Consider the following 16,915-nt stretch of genomic DNA (forward strand, 5'->3'; position numbering starts at 1 on the left):
CAGGGGCTTGGCCTGGTCCATAGTACCAAATGTGTGTTCTACCTCTAGGAGTGGGCATTATATCCAATCTAAAATTTGCTGGTTGTACATACACTAGATACACCACTGTTGCACCAGCTGGAACATCTTATTTGGCATGTTGATAGAACAGCACGCAGGGTTTGTTGTTGAGCAGAATTATAGGGGAAAGTTCTCCTCCAGCCATCAGCATCTTGCCTTCTGGCACTATGAAAGCCGCCTATCCATTGGCAGGGAGTTTCCAGCTTAGTCCAAGCTTGATTTCTCTCTCTCCCTCACTCACATTGAGTAGTGTCTTCAGCAATACAGTTTTACCTTTCACTTCCAGTGTACAACCAACATTATTGGCAGTGTCCTTTATTGTTTTGGGTACCTCTAGGGCCCCTCTGGCCAACAGCTCATAGGGCAGCAACCCACTTCTGGCACTGGGATTTTCATTTAACAACCATATGGATTCCGGTAGGGCTTTCTTCCATCCTGTAGGACCATAGGGTTCCTTCTGTGCTTAAGGCCTTTTTTTTTTCTTTTTACTGTGTATCAGGAGAAATTTTTTCCCCTTTATTCCCATAGTTCTTTGTATAGCCCCCCTTCCCCCCCTTCCCCTTTAACTAACCCCTTTTTACATAGTTCTTCCTTAGTAATACCTTTTTCCTGCCATTCTCCTACTGTTCTCTCTCAGGTTCCTTCTTTCCCTTTACCTCCCTGGTTCCCTTTCATATTCCTGGTTCCTGCAGTTATATCACATAAATCAATGAATGGTCATATTTCTGTTTTGTCATTTTAATATAATATTTTTATTAATTCTTTGACAAATTCATACATGCATACAGTGCATTTTGATCACATTCACCCCTTGCTTCTCCCCCTAACTCCTCCCAGATCCACCCTTGCCCTGAAGCCCCTCCTAACTTTGTGTTCTATTTTTTTTTCTTTTATAGCATACCTGGTCCAATTTGTGCTATCCATAAACTCCTGGGTATGAGGCCATCCACTGGAGCATGGGAAACCTACCAGGGGCCACACCCTTAAAGAAAGCTGACTCTCTCTCCCTCAGATGCTATCAACTATTCCTAGCTCCTCACCTAGGGGTGGGGGCACTTCAACTCCTCCCACACTCCATGCTGGAATGTTGACTGTATTGATCTTGCGCAGGTCATCTGCAGGTAGCCACAGCTGTTCTGAGTTCATTGGTACAGAGGTCCTAACATATCCAGAAGATACTGTTTTGCTTTGTCCTTCTGGACCTCTGGCTCTTACAGTCTTTCTGCCTCCTCTTCCATGATCATCCCTGAGCCTTGGCAGGAGGAGTGTGCCATACATAGATATGCCATTTGTGGCTGAGTATTCCATAGCCACTTAACTCCCTGCCCTTTGACCAGTTGTGAGTTTCTACATTCACCACTGTCCACTGCACAAAAAAACTACTTTGATGTGGTCTCATAAATGCACTAATTTATGGACATAGAGATATAGATTTAGAGATCAATTTGATACTATGTCCCTTTAGCAAAATAATAGTAGTAGATTTACCCATGGGGTCTCTGAACTCCCCAAGCATGGGTCTAGGCCAGATTTGTAGTACCAGGCACATGTTTACAGTTCACCATCTTAACCATACAGAAAAAGACTTTCAAGTATTGCTAATATGTCAAAATGATCTTACTACCAGAAATTCACAAAGATGGTGTATATGAACATGTACATGTGCTTGTACATGTGAACAGTAGCTCAGTCTCACTTATGAATATTGATGGAAAACAGTTCAATAGAATAACAGCAATTAAAATTTAACAGTATATTAAATAAATATCATGATCAAGTAGAGTCCATTACAGAAATGTAAGCTTAGTTCAATATTGGAGAAGATTTAGTGCATATTATATGAATCAAAGAAGAGAAATCTGGACTAGGCGTGGGGATGTACACCTTTAATCCCAGCACTCAGGAGGCAAAGGCAGGTGGATCACTGAGATTGAGGGGAGGCTGGTCTACATAGAGAGTTTCAAGCCAGCTGGGGCTACAAGAAGAGCCTATCTCAAACAAAAACACAAACAAACAAGCTATGTGGTCATCTTAAAAGGTGACCAGAAAGCTTTGCTAAGATTCAATCACTAATGATCACCATGATTATATGACTACATACTTGGCAAAACTCAGTAAATGTATTTTGTAAAAGGATTCAGAGTTCCACAGCTGATCACACATAGATATTAAGTGCCTGTGAAATGCCCAACCCTAAGTGACACATCTACAATGGAACCTCTACACCGAAGACTCATGGAACATAGTAGAACAAGGGGTAGAGAGAATACTAATGCATCTCTTAACTCTCATCAATGAAGCTCCTTCATGCAACAGAGGACCATGAACCCAGGACCTGGGGACCATTTCACAATAGGAGGCAGGAAGATTGTAAGGGCCAGGGGAGGAGGTGCATGACCATATAGAAAGAGTCTTACAGGCTCCTCGGACCTTGCTAATATGAACTTACAGTAATGGTGACAGCAAGCACAAGAACCATGCAAACTCAAGCAGACAAAAACCCAGCATAGAACTGGGAAAATGGACAGCAGGCCCCAATCTTAGCCGAAGAACTCTTGGGTAGCTAATTACTACTGGGTGAAGAAGAGCTGGTCCTCTTTAAGGGAGTGACTCTAGATAGGCTGACTAGACTCCAGTGGATGAACTTGCACTGAGGGACATCAGGGGACACTAACTTGACTTGATAGACCTTAACATAAATGACAGAATACATGAAATCCAGTGGTGTGGGGGATATGGGAGAGTGCCAGTGAGGAAAGCGACATAAAGATTAGGATGTTTTGTATAATACACAAAAATTCAATTAAAAAGGATTCATTTTACTACATATATATTTGTTGATAAAATTAACTTTTAAAAGAATAAATGAAATTATGGTAATAAAAATAATTTGATATGCATTCTTGAATACAATAATATTTGGTAAAATAAGGGGATGGAGAGATGACTCAGTGGGTAAGAATGCTTGCTGTGCAAGCCTGAGGACCTGAGTTTCAATCTCCAGCACCCATACGAAAGCCTGGCATTACTGTAATACCAGCACTGGGGATCAGAAATAAGAGAATCAGGATTCTGGGCCTTGCTGGTCAGTCATGCTAGCTGGGAAAAGCAACAGCAACAACCCCAGCAAGCTCCTGATGCAATAAGAGATTCTGTCTTACTGGAATAAGGCAGAGAGTGGTAGAGCAGGACACCCAGGGTCCTCCTCTAGCGCGCACGCACACACACACACACACACACACACACACACACACCAAAAATAAAAATAGAATTTGTTATTTTGGATACACTAATTAAAACATATGGGGAATACATGATTAAATTATGAAATAATTGCTTCAGTAAGGTACAGCTTGTTCATGCCCAATAATATACCCCCATGGCCTCCATGTTTTTTATTGAAAAATTATTTTAAATTAAAATTAAATGGGTGTGGAGGTATCCACCTATAATCCCAGCACTTGATAGGCAAGTGTAAAGCCATCTTGGGCTGCATGGCCAGACCCTGTCTCATTTAAAAAAAAAAGAAAAGGAAAAGGAAAAAGAAAAGTTAGAAGACTAAGGGGCCTCTGTGGAAAGTGGGCCGTTGTCCTCAGTATATTCTTTCTTCCTTCTGAATCCTTCATGTGCACAGTGTTGTAAGCCCTGGGAAATCTATATGTTCTTTGACACATCATTAAGATTAATTGAGGCTTAGATTTTACATTTCCTCCTTAAGTAGGAAAAATTGGGTCAGATTTTCATGGTCACTTCTGCTGTTTCCTCTTCTAGCTTATGGCCAGGTCCAGAGGGTGTTCTAGAAGCAGTGTCATTAGTTGAATTTTCCCTTCACTTTTACTGAAGAGAGGTAGTATTTTTTATGCTTTCAGTGAAGTAACAGAGTAAACATATTTAATACTCTAAAACATTACTAGTCATGAGTTATGAACCAGAAGAAAAATGTAGCCTCCCCATATTTGGCTAATGTAAAACTCTAGGTTATTTAATAGACTTTAAAGAAATAAATATTTGTAACCTGTTCCTTGTGCCTTCAATTCCATCTCCTCCATCTATTCTAGGGTGTTTTGTTCCAGCGATCTTGACTTTGGTCTCATCAGTCTATGTCTTACCCACTGGCCACTTCTCAGGGTTGAAAAAGTTTAAGAAAACTTGATCCCTAATCATCCTCCCCTGATCCCTTGTATTAATGTTAGAATGCCTGCTCTTCTCTGATTTCATAAGGAAATAACTAGCACAATACTTGGCACCCAGGTGGAGTTAGAAATATTTTCTCAACTTGCATTTGGTGAGTTGTTTCCAATGTAGCCCATTTCACAGCCCCATCTTGCCCACCGGCCCCCAGTGCTGCTGCTTCCATCTGATTCTTCCTCCCATCTGCAGCACCCAGTCCCAAACAAAACAACAGTCCTTATTCAGCATTTCTGCCACATATGACAAGTGACCTCTGTCCTTTATATGTGTATACATTACATTCTTTAGAATGTATATAGAACTCTTTATTTTTGCCTCTCCCTGCATATTTATTCAGTAGGTAAAAAGCTTCTCTTGCTTCTAAAGGAAAACTCAGGAACCTTTCTTTCTGCTTACTAAACAATAATAGTAGTAGTAATAATAATAATAATAATAATAATAATAATAATAATAATAATACTGTCTCACTGTTACATCAAGTCTCCAGGGCTTTGAAGTTGGCAGTCTCCACCCTCATTGTAGCTCTCATTCTTCAATGAGAACTTGTGCAGGCAGAAATCCTCTGGACCTGAGAGGCATGCTTCTCTTCTTTTCTACAGTCTTCCTGCAGCCTTCTGAGGTCTGACCTATGGGAGTCAAAATATGATGGAGAGCAAACAATTCATTTTCAGAAGAAAAAGTAAGTTACTGGTAGGGAGATGTGAGTTCATTCATTCATTGATAAGATGAGCTTGAAAAACCTGTGGAGTACATAGTAGGAATGTCTGATAGATGGCAATATGTGACAGTCTAGAGATGACAGGTCAGCCCTCTCTAGGGATATAGATCTGAAAGATAACAGCATATTGACAGTAGCAAACACTATGGGAGTGCATGCTGTACACAGTGAGAGAAGAATCCAGGGAACAAACATTAGGGGGCAATCTGAAGGACTTGAAACATCCTCTCTCTGTGCAATGGATGCCTTTTGGATGCCCTTCTGACCTTGAAGAAATCATTGGTTCCCTCTGACCCTTGGTTACTTTGCTGATTAAGGTTCACATAGGGGACTTCTAAAGTCGACTCCTTTGCGTCACTCTTCCTGATTGCTTTGGGATAAATAGAACATTATTAATTACTTTGTTTTGTAACCTCATTAGTATCCATAAGTTAATATAACAATGTGAATGCCTCATCTTTTTCTAATAAGAATTGTTTCAGACACAAGACAGCAGCATTTTTTAAGAATAGGAGGTAGGAATTGGCTAGACAGTTAGGGTAAAAAGACCCCAAAGAAAAGTAGCCAGTTTCTTGGCTAAAACTCACAATGTCCTTGGGCCTCTTAGCAACCTGCTCCATTCCAAAGGCCAAAAATGTCAAAAGCATTTGAGAGCTTTTATCTAATCTTTAAAAGATTTTAGGGTTGCCTCTTCAGAGGGGGGAATGTTAGAGTAGCCAAAAGCCCCATAAAAAATAAAGAAATCAAAGAAAAAGAAAGAGTACATGAAGTTATCAGAAAAAAGTTATCAGAATATTTTTAAGCTTAAAAACAAAAAATAAATTAAATAAATAAATAAATAAATAAAGATCACCTCCAGATCCAGGAAAACAGCAAGTGAGCTATTTTAGGAGGGTGCCAGCAAGTGGAGGCTAAGCACTCCACCTCTGATGCTGGACCTTTGGGCTCAGCTTCCTCCACCATTTAGCTACTAACTCAGCTGGAGTCACTTGGCGAACCCCTCTATGTCTCTTTTCCCTCATCTGTACAGGAAGATAATCCTTTCAATGATTAGTAATGGATTAAAGAATATTCACAAAATACTAAGGAACATTCCTGGCACAGATACCCACATTAAGTATAAAGTACCATTATATACTTATAATGAGAGCAGCATTGTGTGGTGAAAAGTGTCTTAGTTTTAAGGACTGGAGTTTCCAGAAGTGAGTAAAGGGGCTGGCTAGATAGCTCCATGGGCAAAGCTGCCTGTCATCAAGTCTGAAGACCTGAGTTCAATCCCTGGGACCCACATGGTAGAAAGAGGAAAACAGTTCCTGCAAGTTGTCCTCCAATCTCAACCCTTGTACTATGGTACACGTGTGCAAGTACTTACACGCACACACACACACACACACACACACACAATATAATATATGTATTTTTAAGGAAAGTGAAGAAAAATCTGTACCATTTCCTAATAAGTGGGGAATTCAGATGGCTGAACCCCATGGATAATAATATTTCATTTTCCACTAACAAATTTGAGCTACAGGTTTAGTAATCATGCAGATACTGGATTTCAGTGTATCCAGTTTAACAATTCATATGAGACAGGACTCAGAGCACCTCACCCTTACTGCTTTGTGTTGCATTTGTTGTCATGGTTAGCTCAGAGTACAGCTGTTACAAAGTCAAGAACAAACTGCAAGCTCTCCCCTTAGTACTAAAACCTTGCTGTTTTAAGTGTCTTGGAGGTTAGATAACATTTAGCTATGCAAAGTCACCCTTTAAGCCAAAAAAGTTCCTTTAAACACATTGTGTGTTTTTTTTATTTTATTTATTATTTTTATTTTATGTGTATGAGTGTATTGCCTGCATATATGTGAGTGCGCCCGTGTCGTGCAATGCTGTGGAGGTCAGAAGATGGCTTCAGATTCCCCTGGAACTGGAGTTAAGGATCGTTTGTAGCCACCATGTAGGTGCTGGGAATAGAACCCTGGTCGTCTGCAAAAGCAGTCAGTGCTCTTAACTGCTGAGCCATCTCTCCAGCCCCTAAACACATTGTTTAGGAAGCTTTAGGCTGAGACATTAGCTTCAGAGTTCTTTGGAACATTTGTGCTGTTCCTCACAGTGTGTCTGTAGGGATTGGCTACTTGGAGGCAAAGACAGTCCTTAAGGAACATTAACTATTGACACTGATTCTCCAGTTCCTCATCTTTACTCATATTTTAACTTTTTTTAATGAAAGGCTGAGTTCAGCTTGTTAGGCACAGTCAAATATATGTGTCCATGTGCAACACATTGTATACCAAGAAGGACAGTGATGTGATAGCAGTCATTCCAGGCAGGGTTTTAAATGAATGCATAAGAGTAAGCCTCTGGGATTAGTCCCAATTGAAGAGTTCAGCGCTATGGGGAAGGTTGCTACTGCTGCTAGGGATCAACAGATGGCTGGCTGTGGGGAACAGCATTCTGAGTGATGAATGGCCTCAGTCCTGTGGGTATCCACCTCTCCTCTTCTCACACACACGTACACAGAGTAGAGATCATAGGAACACGATTTTGTCCATTTTTTTCCTTCCTCTATCCCCTATTGTTATATGAACCTTTTGAGTCATATCTCTTAGGCCACAGAAAAGGCCTGGCTTTAAAATTACTATTGTGTGGGGGAAGATGAAGAGAGATTCTCCTTCTATAGATCAGACTGACAGCAAGAAAACACAGGAAGCCCTCTGGGTAGTTAAAGATCAGGACAGTCTCTGTGATCATGGCACAGAGTATGTTAATAAAGAAAAACCAGTTTGTGTAGGGCCTTTACTGTCTGTAAGCCTATTATGGGCACCGTATTATTTGATCCTTACAACAAAGAGGCTCTGTCCCCATTTCATAAATGAGAAAAGTGATACTTAAAGAAGTTGCCAGGCTGGTGCAAGGTCTCAGGGCTGGAACTATAATAACTTGACTCCAGGTTTAGCGCTTTCTTTGGTATAGTTCTGCTGAGTGCTCATTTATGGAGATCTTACAGAAATGTTCTAAACATCAGTGTGTTGATCAGCTTTCTGTAATTGTAGCAGAATACCTCAGGTAATCAACTTAAAAAGAGGGAAAGCTTACTTAGGCTCACAGTTTTGGAGGTTCCAGTGCATACTCATTTGGACCCTGGGGAGGCAACACATCACAGTGGGAGCATCTGGTAGAAGAATCCTATTTATTTCAAGATGAGCATGAAAGGGACAGAGGAAGAGATGGTGTTTCACAAGCCCTTTAAAAGGTACTAAAGCACTCCTTTGTTAGGCCCACCTTCCAAGGTTCTACCATCTCCCAATAGAGCCATAGGCTGAGGCCAAGCCTCCAATGCATGTCCTTTGGGGAGATCCCAGATCCAAACTACAGTATTCACAAATTGGAAGGCCCAAGCATATTGGTATGAATAGATTTACAGCCTTGGCATACTTTCACATATTAACATATATATTATGTGAAATCTGTTAGCTCTTATTTTAAACATGATTTGAAAGCTATCATGTATTTTCCCCCTTTTGACAATGCATTAATTTTGCAAGGGATAGTAGATAGAGAAACAGATACATATAGCTATAGAAAATAATACTGATCATAATCTTGGAGTATGACTTAGGTGTTTAGTGCCAAAGAGAAGGTGCCAAAAGATGGACACTGCTTTCAGTGCTTGAAATCTGTAAGGAACAAGATGATACTGACCCTATATTCTGTTCCATACAAAAGACATAAAGGAATAAAGAATGGGATGTGCTTGTTGGTTTTTGTCAACACAAACTAGAGTCATTGGGGAAGAGAGAACCTCAACTGAGAAATTTCTTCATGGGATAAGTCTGTGACCATGTCTGGGGGGCATTTTCTTGATCACTAATTGATATAGGGGGCCCCAGCCCACTTTGGGAAGTATCATCCCTAGGCATGTTGGCCTGGACTGTATAAGAAAGGTAGCTGAGCAGGCCAGGGGAAACAAATCAGTATGTAGCACTCCTCCGAGGTCTCTGCTTTAGTTCCTGTCTCAAGGTTCCTGCCCTGAGTTCTTGCTTTGACTTCACCTAACCATGGACTGTACCATGTTAGATGAAGTGAATCCTTTCCTCTCCATTGTTTTGGTCAGTGTTTTATCAAGCAACAGAAAGCAAACTAGAACATGAGGGATTAGAAGGACATTTGAAATGTTTAATATTTTCCCTAATATTCCCCCTTGAAAAAATTTTTTTAAGTAACTACCATTCATATCCACTTACGTGAACCTCCCCAAGAGTGTATGTAGGCAGTAAGTCTCTTCTCTTTATACCCTTGTATTTCCTCTACAAGGATATGGCTCCATTCAATGGTGTGATGGGCTTTTGCTATCATTAAAAATGAAAGTTGGGAAGGGTCAGTATCCTCTTGATAAATTCCCAATTGTTGCCAACTATTAAAGTTGGTAGATTTCAGTCACTTGAAGGTAGTAATTGAACTCAATGACCCAGAGTGAAGAGCTAGTAAACTTCTGAGATTATCTCCTAATTCTCTTTCATTATGATAGAATAAGGTCTCGGTGGCTAGAATTGTGTTAGTATACCTTTGTTCATTGCTCACCTGTTTTCACAGCCCACACTGAGTTATTTAGATGCTAGTCTAATTATGTTCCACTTCATGAATTGTGCAGAGGGAACCACCAAGGCAGCAGTGCCAACCTGAGTTGGACATGATATGCAAAGCTTGCAGTGGAAAAAATGAAAGACAGGGAGCTGGACTTTTCCTCCTTCCTGCTTTCTCAGAGGTGGCTGGCTTTGAGGCACTGTGGGAGCAGGGCCAAGGCCAGCTCATGACTCTTTTGATGATCTGTAACTGGCCTCAGCAAGTCTACAGTGTTTTGTGAGTATGCTGGAGTCTGGGTGCTCAGGGCCCAAAGGAAACATAGCTTAGGGGGATGGTGTTCTGTCTCCTTTCTGCCTACTGTCAAGGACAAGCTGCTCTTCAACTGATTATGTACATCAGTGAGATGGAAATTTAGCATTACAGTTTGGAGGCATGGTTAATGTTTGCACAACGTATCTTCCTTCCACTGAAGGATATTCCTATTCCTGCTCTGTTCTTTCCTTGTTTACATGGCCAATCCTGGTGTTTCTTGCCATATTGACATTTTGAGACATAATTTCATACATAGGACATATATTTTATATATGTATACACCTGTGTCTTAGCACACAGATCAGGATATGGAACGTCTTTGTGTGCTCCTACCAGTTAGTACTGGGCAAAACTACTATTTTGGCTTTTACCTCCCTCGGCTGGTTTTGGTTACAACCACAGAGTGTGTACTTCTTTATGTTTGATTTCTTCTATCCAGTATTATGCTGTAACTCAAACATATTGTTGAGTAAAGAATGTTATTGTGTAAGTTATTCGCCCATTCCTTTTTATGGGTCTCCAGCTTGTCTTTTATTTGAGGCTATTATAAATAGTAAATCAGGAATATTCCTGATTTCTTTTAGTAAAACCAAGCACTCATTTCTCTTGGGTGTTTGGCATACCCAGGGGTGTGGATGCACATACTGTCTTTTAGTATATTGACAATTTTTTCCTAAATTGTACCAGTTAAAATTCCTAAGCTCCAGGCATAGTCTCACATGCCTGGAGGCAGAGGCAGGCGGATCTCTGTGAGTTCAGGGCCAGCCTGGTCTACATAGTGAGTTCCAGGTCAGCTGGGGCTACAGGGAGACCCTGTCTCAAAAAGACCAAAAAAACTATTCCTGAGCTCCTATGCTTTCTGAATATGATTTTATTTTTGCAATATTTTCACTTTAGATTAGTGATGCTAGTTAATGTGGGATGTTGAGGTAGTTGCACCGATCTCATATTACACACATAGCACACATTTTCATATTTCACATTTATTTAATAAGGTGCAAATTTGCCTTGCCATATGCTTGGAGGCTTGACAGTGGAAAATTGCCAAAGGAATTAAAATGAAACTATCCATTAGTTTATGTAGAATATTAATCACAATAAACTTTATTGAAGAGAGTTGTAGTTTTATGGTGTAGGAGTGAACATGAATATCAGATATGTTAAGTATGGTATTTAATTCATGAAACCAAAAGGGTTATTTTACTGGGGCAAGTCCCTCAGACCCTGCCTCTGGCATACTTCATTTGCAACAGCTGTGATGTTCTCCAGTTTGTCCTTGATAGCTCTGAGAGGAAGTGGTACCTCAATATATTAAACACTCCTTCGAATCTTCAACATAGAGTATTTTAAATCTGTCAAGCATGTGTCAATATAAGATTGAAAAGGGAATGGAATAGGGCTTGAGTTTCTTGGTTTACATAATGGTTCATTCAAATAACTTACCCTGTGTGGGCTATAGGACATTATAACTAATCTTAATATTCCTGGCATAAGAAAAAGAACTCTCAAAGTAAGGAGCACCTAGGATCAGTCTTGAAAATCCTGTTAGGCTAGATTTTCAAATAATAGGCTTCTCTTTCCTTTTGGACAAACCTACATTAGCTTGTTCATTTGTTTCATTCGTTCTTTATCATTCATTCACATGATTACTCAACAAACTCTTATTGAGTAGTCTGTGGGTGGCTGTGACCTAGCCTAAGCCTACGGCCTGAAGCAAAGTGGGTTTTGCTCATACGGAGCTTACATTCTCAGTTGGGAAAGAGGTAAGAAAATATAGAAATAGGAATAAAAATAGAGGTAGTGATAGACCATGTGCTACTTCCCAAGGAAAATAAAACCAGGCTAAGAGGTGTGGGAATGCATGGTCGGCGTTGGGAACTGCTGTTGTTTTTTGTAAGGGAAAGTCAGAAAGCGTCTCAGTCAATGGTACTTGTGCAGTGATGGGAAGGAACTGTATAGTGTGGATGTCCACTGGGAGAAGAGTCATCAAAGAGAGGTGGGGGCAGTGTCTGATGGCTGTGGAGCAAGGAGGCCTCAGGTTGGAAAGGAGTTAGTGAAGGGGAAAATAGCTAGAGAGGTCAGCGGGAGGGCAGACACATCAGAGAAACTGTGGGCCATTGGGATGACTTCAGCCTTTTCTGAGAGAATCAACAAAATCACAGGATTCAGAACAGCAAAGCAATGATGCAAACTTTTTATTTTTTTTTTAAAAAGGATTATCTTGAAAATTGGCTAGAGAATTTATTGTAGGGACAAGGGTTGAAATGAAAAAAAGATGAGATTGCTAATTGGTGTGTTCTGACAACTAAATGGCATGGATGATGTTTTATTTTGTGCACTTACCACAATCACTGTTATTAGTAACAGTAATGACTGTTTATTAGACATGGATGAACAATGACTGGCATATCTGAGCCACATTAGTAATAATTTAGTAATATGCTATGAATATTATAAAATAATCTTTGTTACCTCATTTTTTCTGAACACTTTTCTTCTCTCACTGTTTTTATTTAGCATTGTATCATTCTTGCATCCATTCACACTGAATTTCAGTCACTTGTGCTCCTTCTTCATCCTCTCCATATGAAGTGTCCACTGCTGCCTTGCTGACTCCCAAATACATCTCCTCCTTCTGTTCCCAGCTTTGGTTTCTGAACATCCTTTGTCTCATAGTCATCAAATTCTCCCATAATCCATATGAATTTCAGCAAGTAGCAGCATATTGGTTTTTAAATTAAGACCCTGATTTCCATTGATTCCAGCCTTTGCTCTTCCGTCTACTGGCAATAGGGCCTTTTGAGATTTTTTTTTGGACAGTTGTCCCTCTTTAACATCATCATATCTAATTTGTAATATACAAGGTCAGCATTTGATTTATAAAACCACAGAAAGGAGAAAATGAGACTTTGGGGTATTTAAAATGATGAGTGAGCAGTTGGACACTTAAAACATTGGTTCTTTCCACCTGCTGTAACTTGACCTCGCTCCATCTTTGAAATATCTGTCAGATCCCAAAACACAGCTCTCACTGTGTCATTCTTCTTGTCAAAACCCACATAGCCCCTGACTGCCTCCCATGTTTAGATACTTCTGCCAGGCGTTTGCATCTCTATTTGACTCGTTTTCTCATTACTTATTCCTCTCTAGGTATTTCATCTATTAGTTAAATTCACTGTTTTGTAAGCATCGGCTACTTCTTTATAAAATGTCATTCACTAAAATCCTACCTGCCCATCAAATTCAACCACTGCCTTTACACCAGCAGCAATATGGAAATTGTTTTTCTCAGACCCGAAACATCATTGTACATGGAGGCAGCAGTAGCATGACTTTGGAGCTACAGAGGCCAGGTTCTGCCATTTGCTGCCATTCTGTGGGTGTTACTTAATCTCTATGTTTGGTTTCCCCTGCAAATCTGGGTTAATAATACTTACCTCATAAGGTTGTTGTGGGGATTAAATGAGATATTGCATGTTGTGCTGGATAGCTTTAGTTGTCAACTTGACATACCTGGATAGAGGGAGCCTCAATTGGGGAAGTTTCTCCATTGGACTGGCCTGTGGCCATATCTGTGGGGAATTTTCTTGTTGAGTGATGTAAGACGGCCCAGCCCACAGTGAGTGGTGCCACTTCTCGGCAGGTGGTCCTATACTGTATAAGAAAGCAGGTTGAGCACAGGCCAGGGAAGCAAGCCAGCAAGCAGCGATCCTCCATGGCCTGTGCTTCAGCTCCTGCCTCCAGGTTCCTACCATGAGTTCTTATCTTGGGCTCCCTCAGTGATGAGCTGTGACCTGGGAGATGTAAGCCAAATAAACCTTTTCCTCCCCAAGCTGGTACTGGTCAGAGTGTTTTGTCACAGCAGTTGAAAGCAGACTGGAACACATGTGAAACACTTTGAATACTATCTGGCACTTAAAAATCATTAAAAATGTTTCTATTAATTGTAGGCATGAATATTTAGTATTATTTTATCATCAGGATCCATATTGGCAGGGACTTAAAATAAACCTTGAAATATGGCGGAAAGACATGAGGGGTTTCTGTTTTTGAGACAGGGTCTCTCTGTGGCCCCAGCTGGCCTGGAATTCTCTAGGTAGGGTCAGACTGGCCTCCATCTCAAAGAGATCCACCTGCCCCTGCCTCCCAAGTACTCAGATTAAAGGCATAAACCACCATGCCAGGCTCGTGGAAAGATATATGGACTGGGAAACAAGAGACTTAAAATTAGTACCTCCTCCCTCTACTAAAAGCCTTGCAATGCTTTGTTACTGATCTCTGCATCTTACTTGCTTCAGCTTAAAAAAAAATCACTATCAGTTCATATTAGTTGCATTTATATCTTAAAGCTACCTCCATCTCAACCCTACCCAAACTCTTAACTTCACACCTGTGTTCCTTTCCTGTCTCCCCACCACCACTGCTACAACTCTAGGCCAGTACCCTGCTCTGCAGAGCAGGTTCCTAATCTATCTTTTGGCCTCTACTCTTGCCCTCTTCAGCTCATTTTCCACCTAGCCAGAGTGATACTTAAATCCTAAACCAAGATGGCTATGATACTGTGTGCCTTTAATCCTAGCTCCTTGAGAGCTGAGGTGGATTATTTGAGCATTGGCGTTTGAGATCAGCCTGGGCAACACAGTGGGACTCCATCTCAAATAATACATAGATAAAGCATAAACACAGTATCGCCCTGCATTAAAGTCCTCAGTGGCTTTTCATCATAGGATGAGACCCACAGTCCATTGCCCTCTCATATCACCATCCCCATTGGTCCCCATTGCCCTGGCCCTTAGCACCTGATAGTATCTCTTCTTGTAACAGCCCCAGGTGTCTACATGACTCACTTGTCTTTTACAACTCCATCTAATTGTCCTTCAAGTTCTATCAGTAGTGTTCTACCACATCATCCTATTTTTTTCCCCCAAATGCTTGCCACTGTTGGAAAATCCCCTATTTTGTCATCCCCCAGCCTCACCCAGTAGAAAATAAATGCCCTCATTTCTAATAGGCCCCATTTCTAGCACTGTACCAGGAACATAGGGAGTAGTTAGGCTGGGACAGGTGAGACTTGACCAAATAAATGAACAAATACAAATTACTTTTATTGATACATAAAGTTCACATTAGTTATGTAAGCCAAGAAAAGTTATTTTTCTAAATATGATGACCTACTGGTTTTTCTTTCATTAAACCCCATACCGAATAAATATTTTTAAGTACATGTTTACAGTGCCAGAAATGGGACTGTAAATAAAAAATAAAGGCTCCCCCCAACCTCCTAGTTCTCAAATTTGCTGTTCTCTCCATGACCTCTGATCACTGACAGTGTATCCTCCTCTTTGGCCTTTTCCTTGTGGGTTCTAATTTCTCAATGTTGTTCTTTAGACCCCAGCCAAAGAAAAACTCACGTTACTGTACCCTTGCTTGAAAATACATGGGAATTTTCATTGTTCTCATAAAGATCAGAACCAGTTGTCCACCACCAGGGTAACACGCTTCCTCCCTTCCTGGTTCCCGCCTGCCACCTAGCTGGGTAGTGGTGACTTCTCGTTTCAAGGAAGATTCTACAAAGTCCCATTGTTGCCTCCTCCTTCCGATTTCAGACGACATAAGACTGTCCCTTCCCTTGGTAAGCCCACCTGGGCTAGGCCAAGGCCAATCCCATTCTCCATCATAAAACCCCACATCACCCAGGGCGTGTCATTATGAGCTCATGTTTGTTTCCTAAGCATATACTTCTGAATAGGACGGCCTTAATAAGTGGCTTCCCGCGAGCGGGCGCCCAGCACCTATTTGCGGAAGGAACGTATCCATGAACCGCCCAACCACCGCTGGTCCCCCACCGGCTGCGGCACCGCGATGACGCGTTAAGCGGGCGCCTGGAGGACGGGCGTGTCAGGGCGCCTGCGCGAAGGGGCACGCATGCGCAAAGGCGCGAGTCTGCTGACAGATTCTCGAAGGCGGTGGCGGCGGCGGCGGCGGCGGCGGCGGCCTTAGGCTACGGGGAATGGGAGTCCCAGGGCCCTGACTGAGCACCGCCCCCGCCTCCCTGCCGCGACATGGCCCAGGAGAAGATGGAGCTGGACCTGGAGCTGCCCCCTGGCTCGGGCGTGACCCCGGCGGAGGCCGGCGGCCCGGGCGGCGGCGGCGGGAGCCTCAGGAGGTCTAACAGCGCCCCCCTGATCCACGGCCTCAGTGACACTTCGCCCGTCTTCCAGGCCGAGGCGCCGAGCGCCAGGCGGAACAGCACGACGTTCCCGAGCCGCCACGGCCTGCTGCTCCCAGCCTCCCCGGTCCGCATGCACAGCAGCCGCTTGCACCAGATCAAGCAGGAGGAGGGCATGGACTTGATCAACCGAGAGACGGTCCACGAGCGCGAGGTGCAGACCGCAATGCAGATAAGCCACTCCTGGGAGGAAAGTTTCAGCCTGAGTGACAACGACGTGGAGAAATCCGCCTCCCCCAAGCGCATCGACTTCATTCCGGTGTCCCCAGCACCGTCACCCACCCGCGGGATTGGGAAGCAGTGTTTTTCACCGTCCTTGCAAAGTTTTGTGAGTAGCAATGGATTGCCTCCAAGCCCGATCCCCAGCCCAACTACCCGATTTACGACCCGGAGAAGCCAGAGTCCCATCAACTGCATTAGACCAAGTGTTCTTGGACCATTGAAAAGAAAATGTGAAATGGAAACTGAGTATCAGCCAAAGAGATTTTTCCAGGGCATCACCAACATGCTGTCCTCTGACGTTGCACAGCTGTCAGATACCGGTGTGTGCATATCTTCGGATACCCTGGATGGAAACAGCAGCAGTGCGGGATCGTCCTGTAACTCACCAGCGAAAGTCAGCACTACCACCGACTCTCCTGTGTCACCTGCCCAAGCAGCCTCTCCCTTTATTCCAGTAGATGAACTTTCATCTAAGTGATTCACCGAGCTTAACTTTTTTTTTCCCCCTTTTTGCAATGGAGAGACAGAAAAATCAAGTTAGAACAAGCACTGAACTTTGTCGATTAAGTTGAGGCTCTTTCCTATTTGACTCCCCCCCCCCC

The 16,915-nt window shown here is 42.3% G+C and overlaps 2 protein-coding genes across 3 annotated transcripts in view; both read left to right on the plus strand.

Annotated features, from left to right (window-relative positions):
* Positions 1-16,915, plus strand: part of Pip5k1b (phosphatidylinositol-4-phosphate 5-kinase type 1 beta) — a 325,417-nt gene that overhangs the window by 70,436 nt on the left and 238,066 nt on the right. The window lies entirely within an intron of this gene.
* On the plus strand, positions 15,800-16,839 carry Fam122a (family with sequence similarity 122A). The gene has a single exon (XM_008852283.2). It carries the CDS (start codon positions 15,925-15,927, stop codon positions 16,789-16,791), a length of 867 nt encoding a protein of 288 aa, XP_008850505.1. The 5' UTR covers positions 15,800-15,924; the 3' UTR covers positions 16,792-16,839.

Source organism: Nannospalax galili, unplaced genomic scaffold (genome assembly GCF_000622305.1).
Source record: "Nannospalax galili isolate Female #2095 unplaced genomic scaffold, S.galili_v1.0 scaffold1486, whole genome shotgun sequence".
Lineage (NCBI taxonomy): Eukaryota > Metazoa > Chordata > Mammalia > Rodentia > Spalacidae > Nannospalax > Nannospalax galili.

What these genes read in the sequence shown, in the direction of transcription:
- Fam122a (XM_008852283.2), top strand. Translation starts at nt 15,925, where the DNA reads ATGGCCCAGGAGAAGATGGAGCTGGACCTGGAGCTGCCCCCTGGCTCG.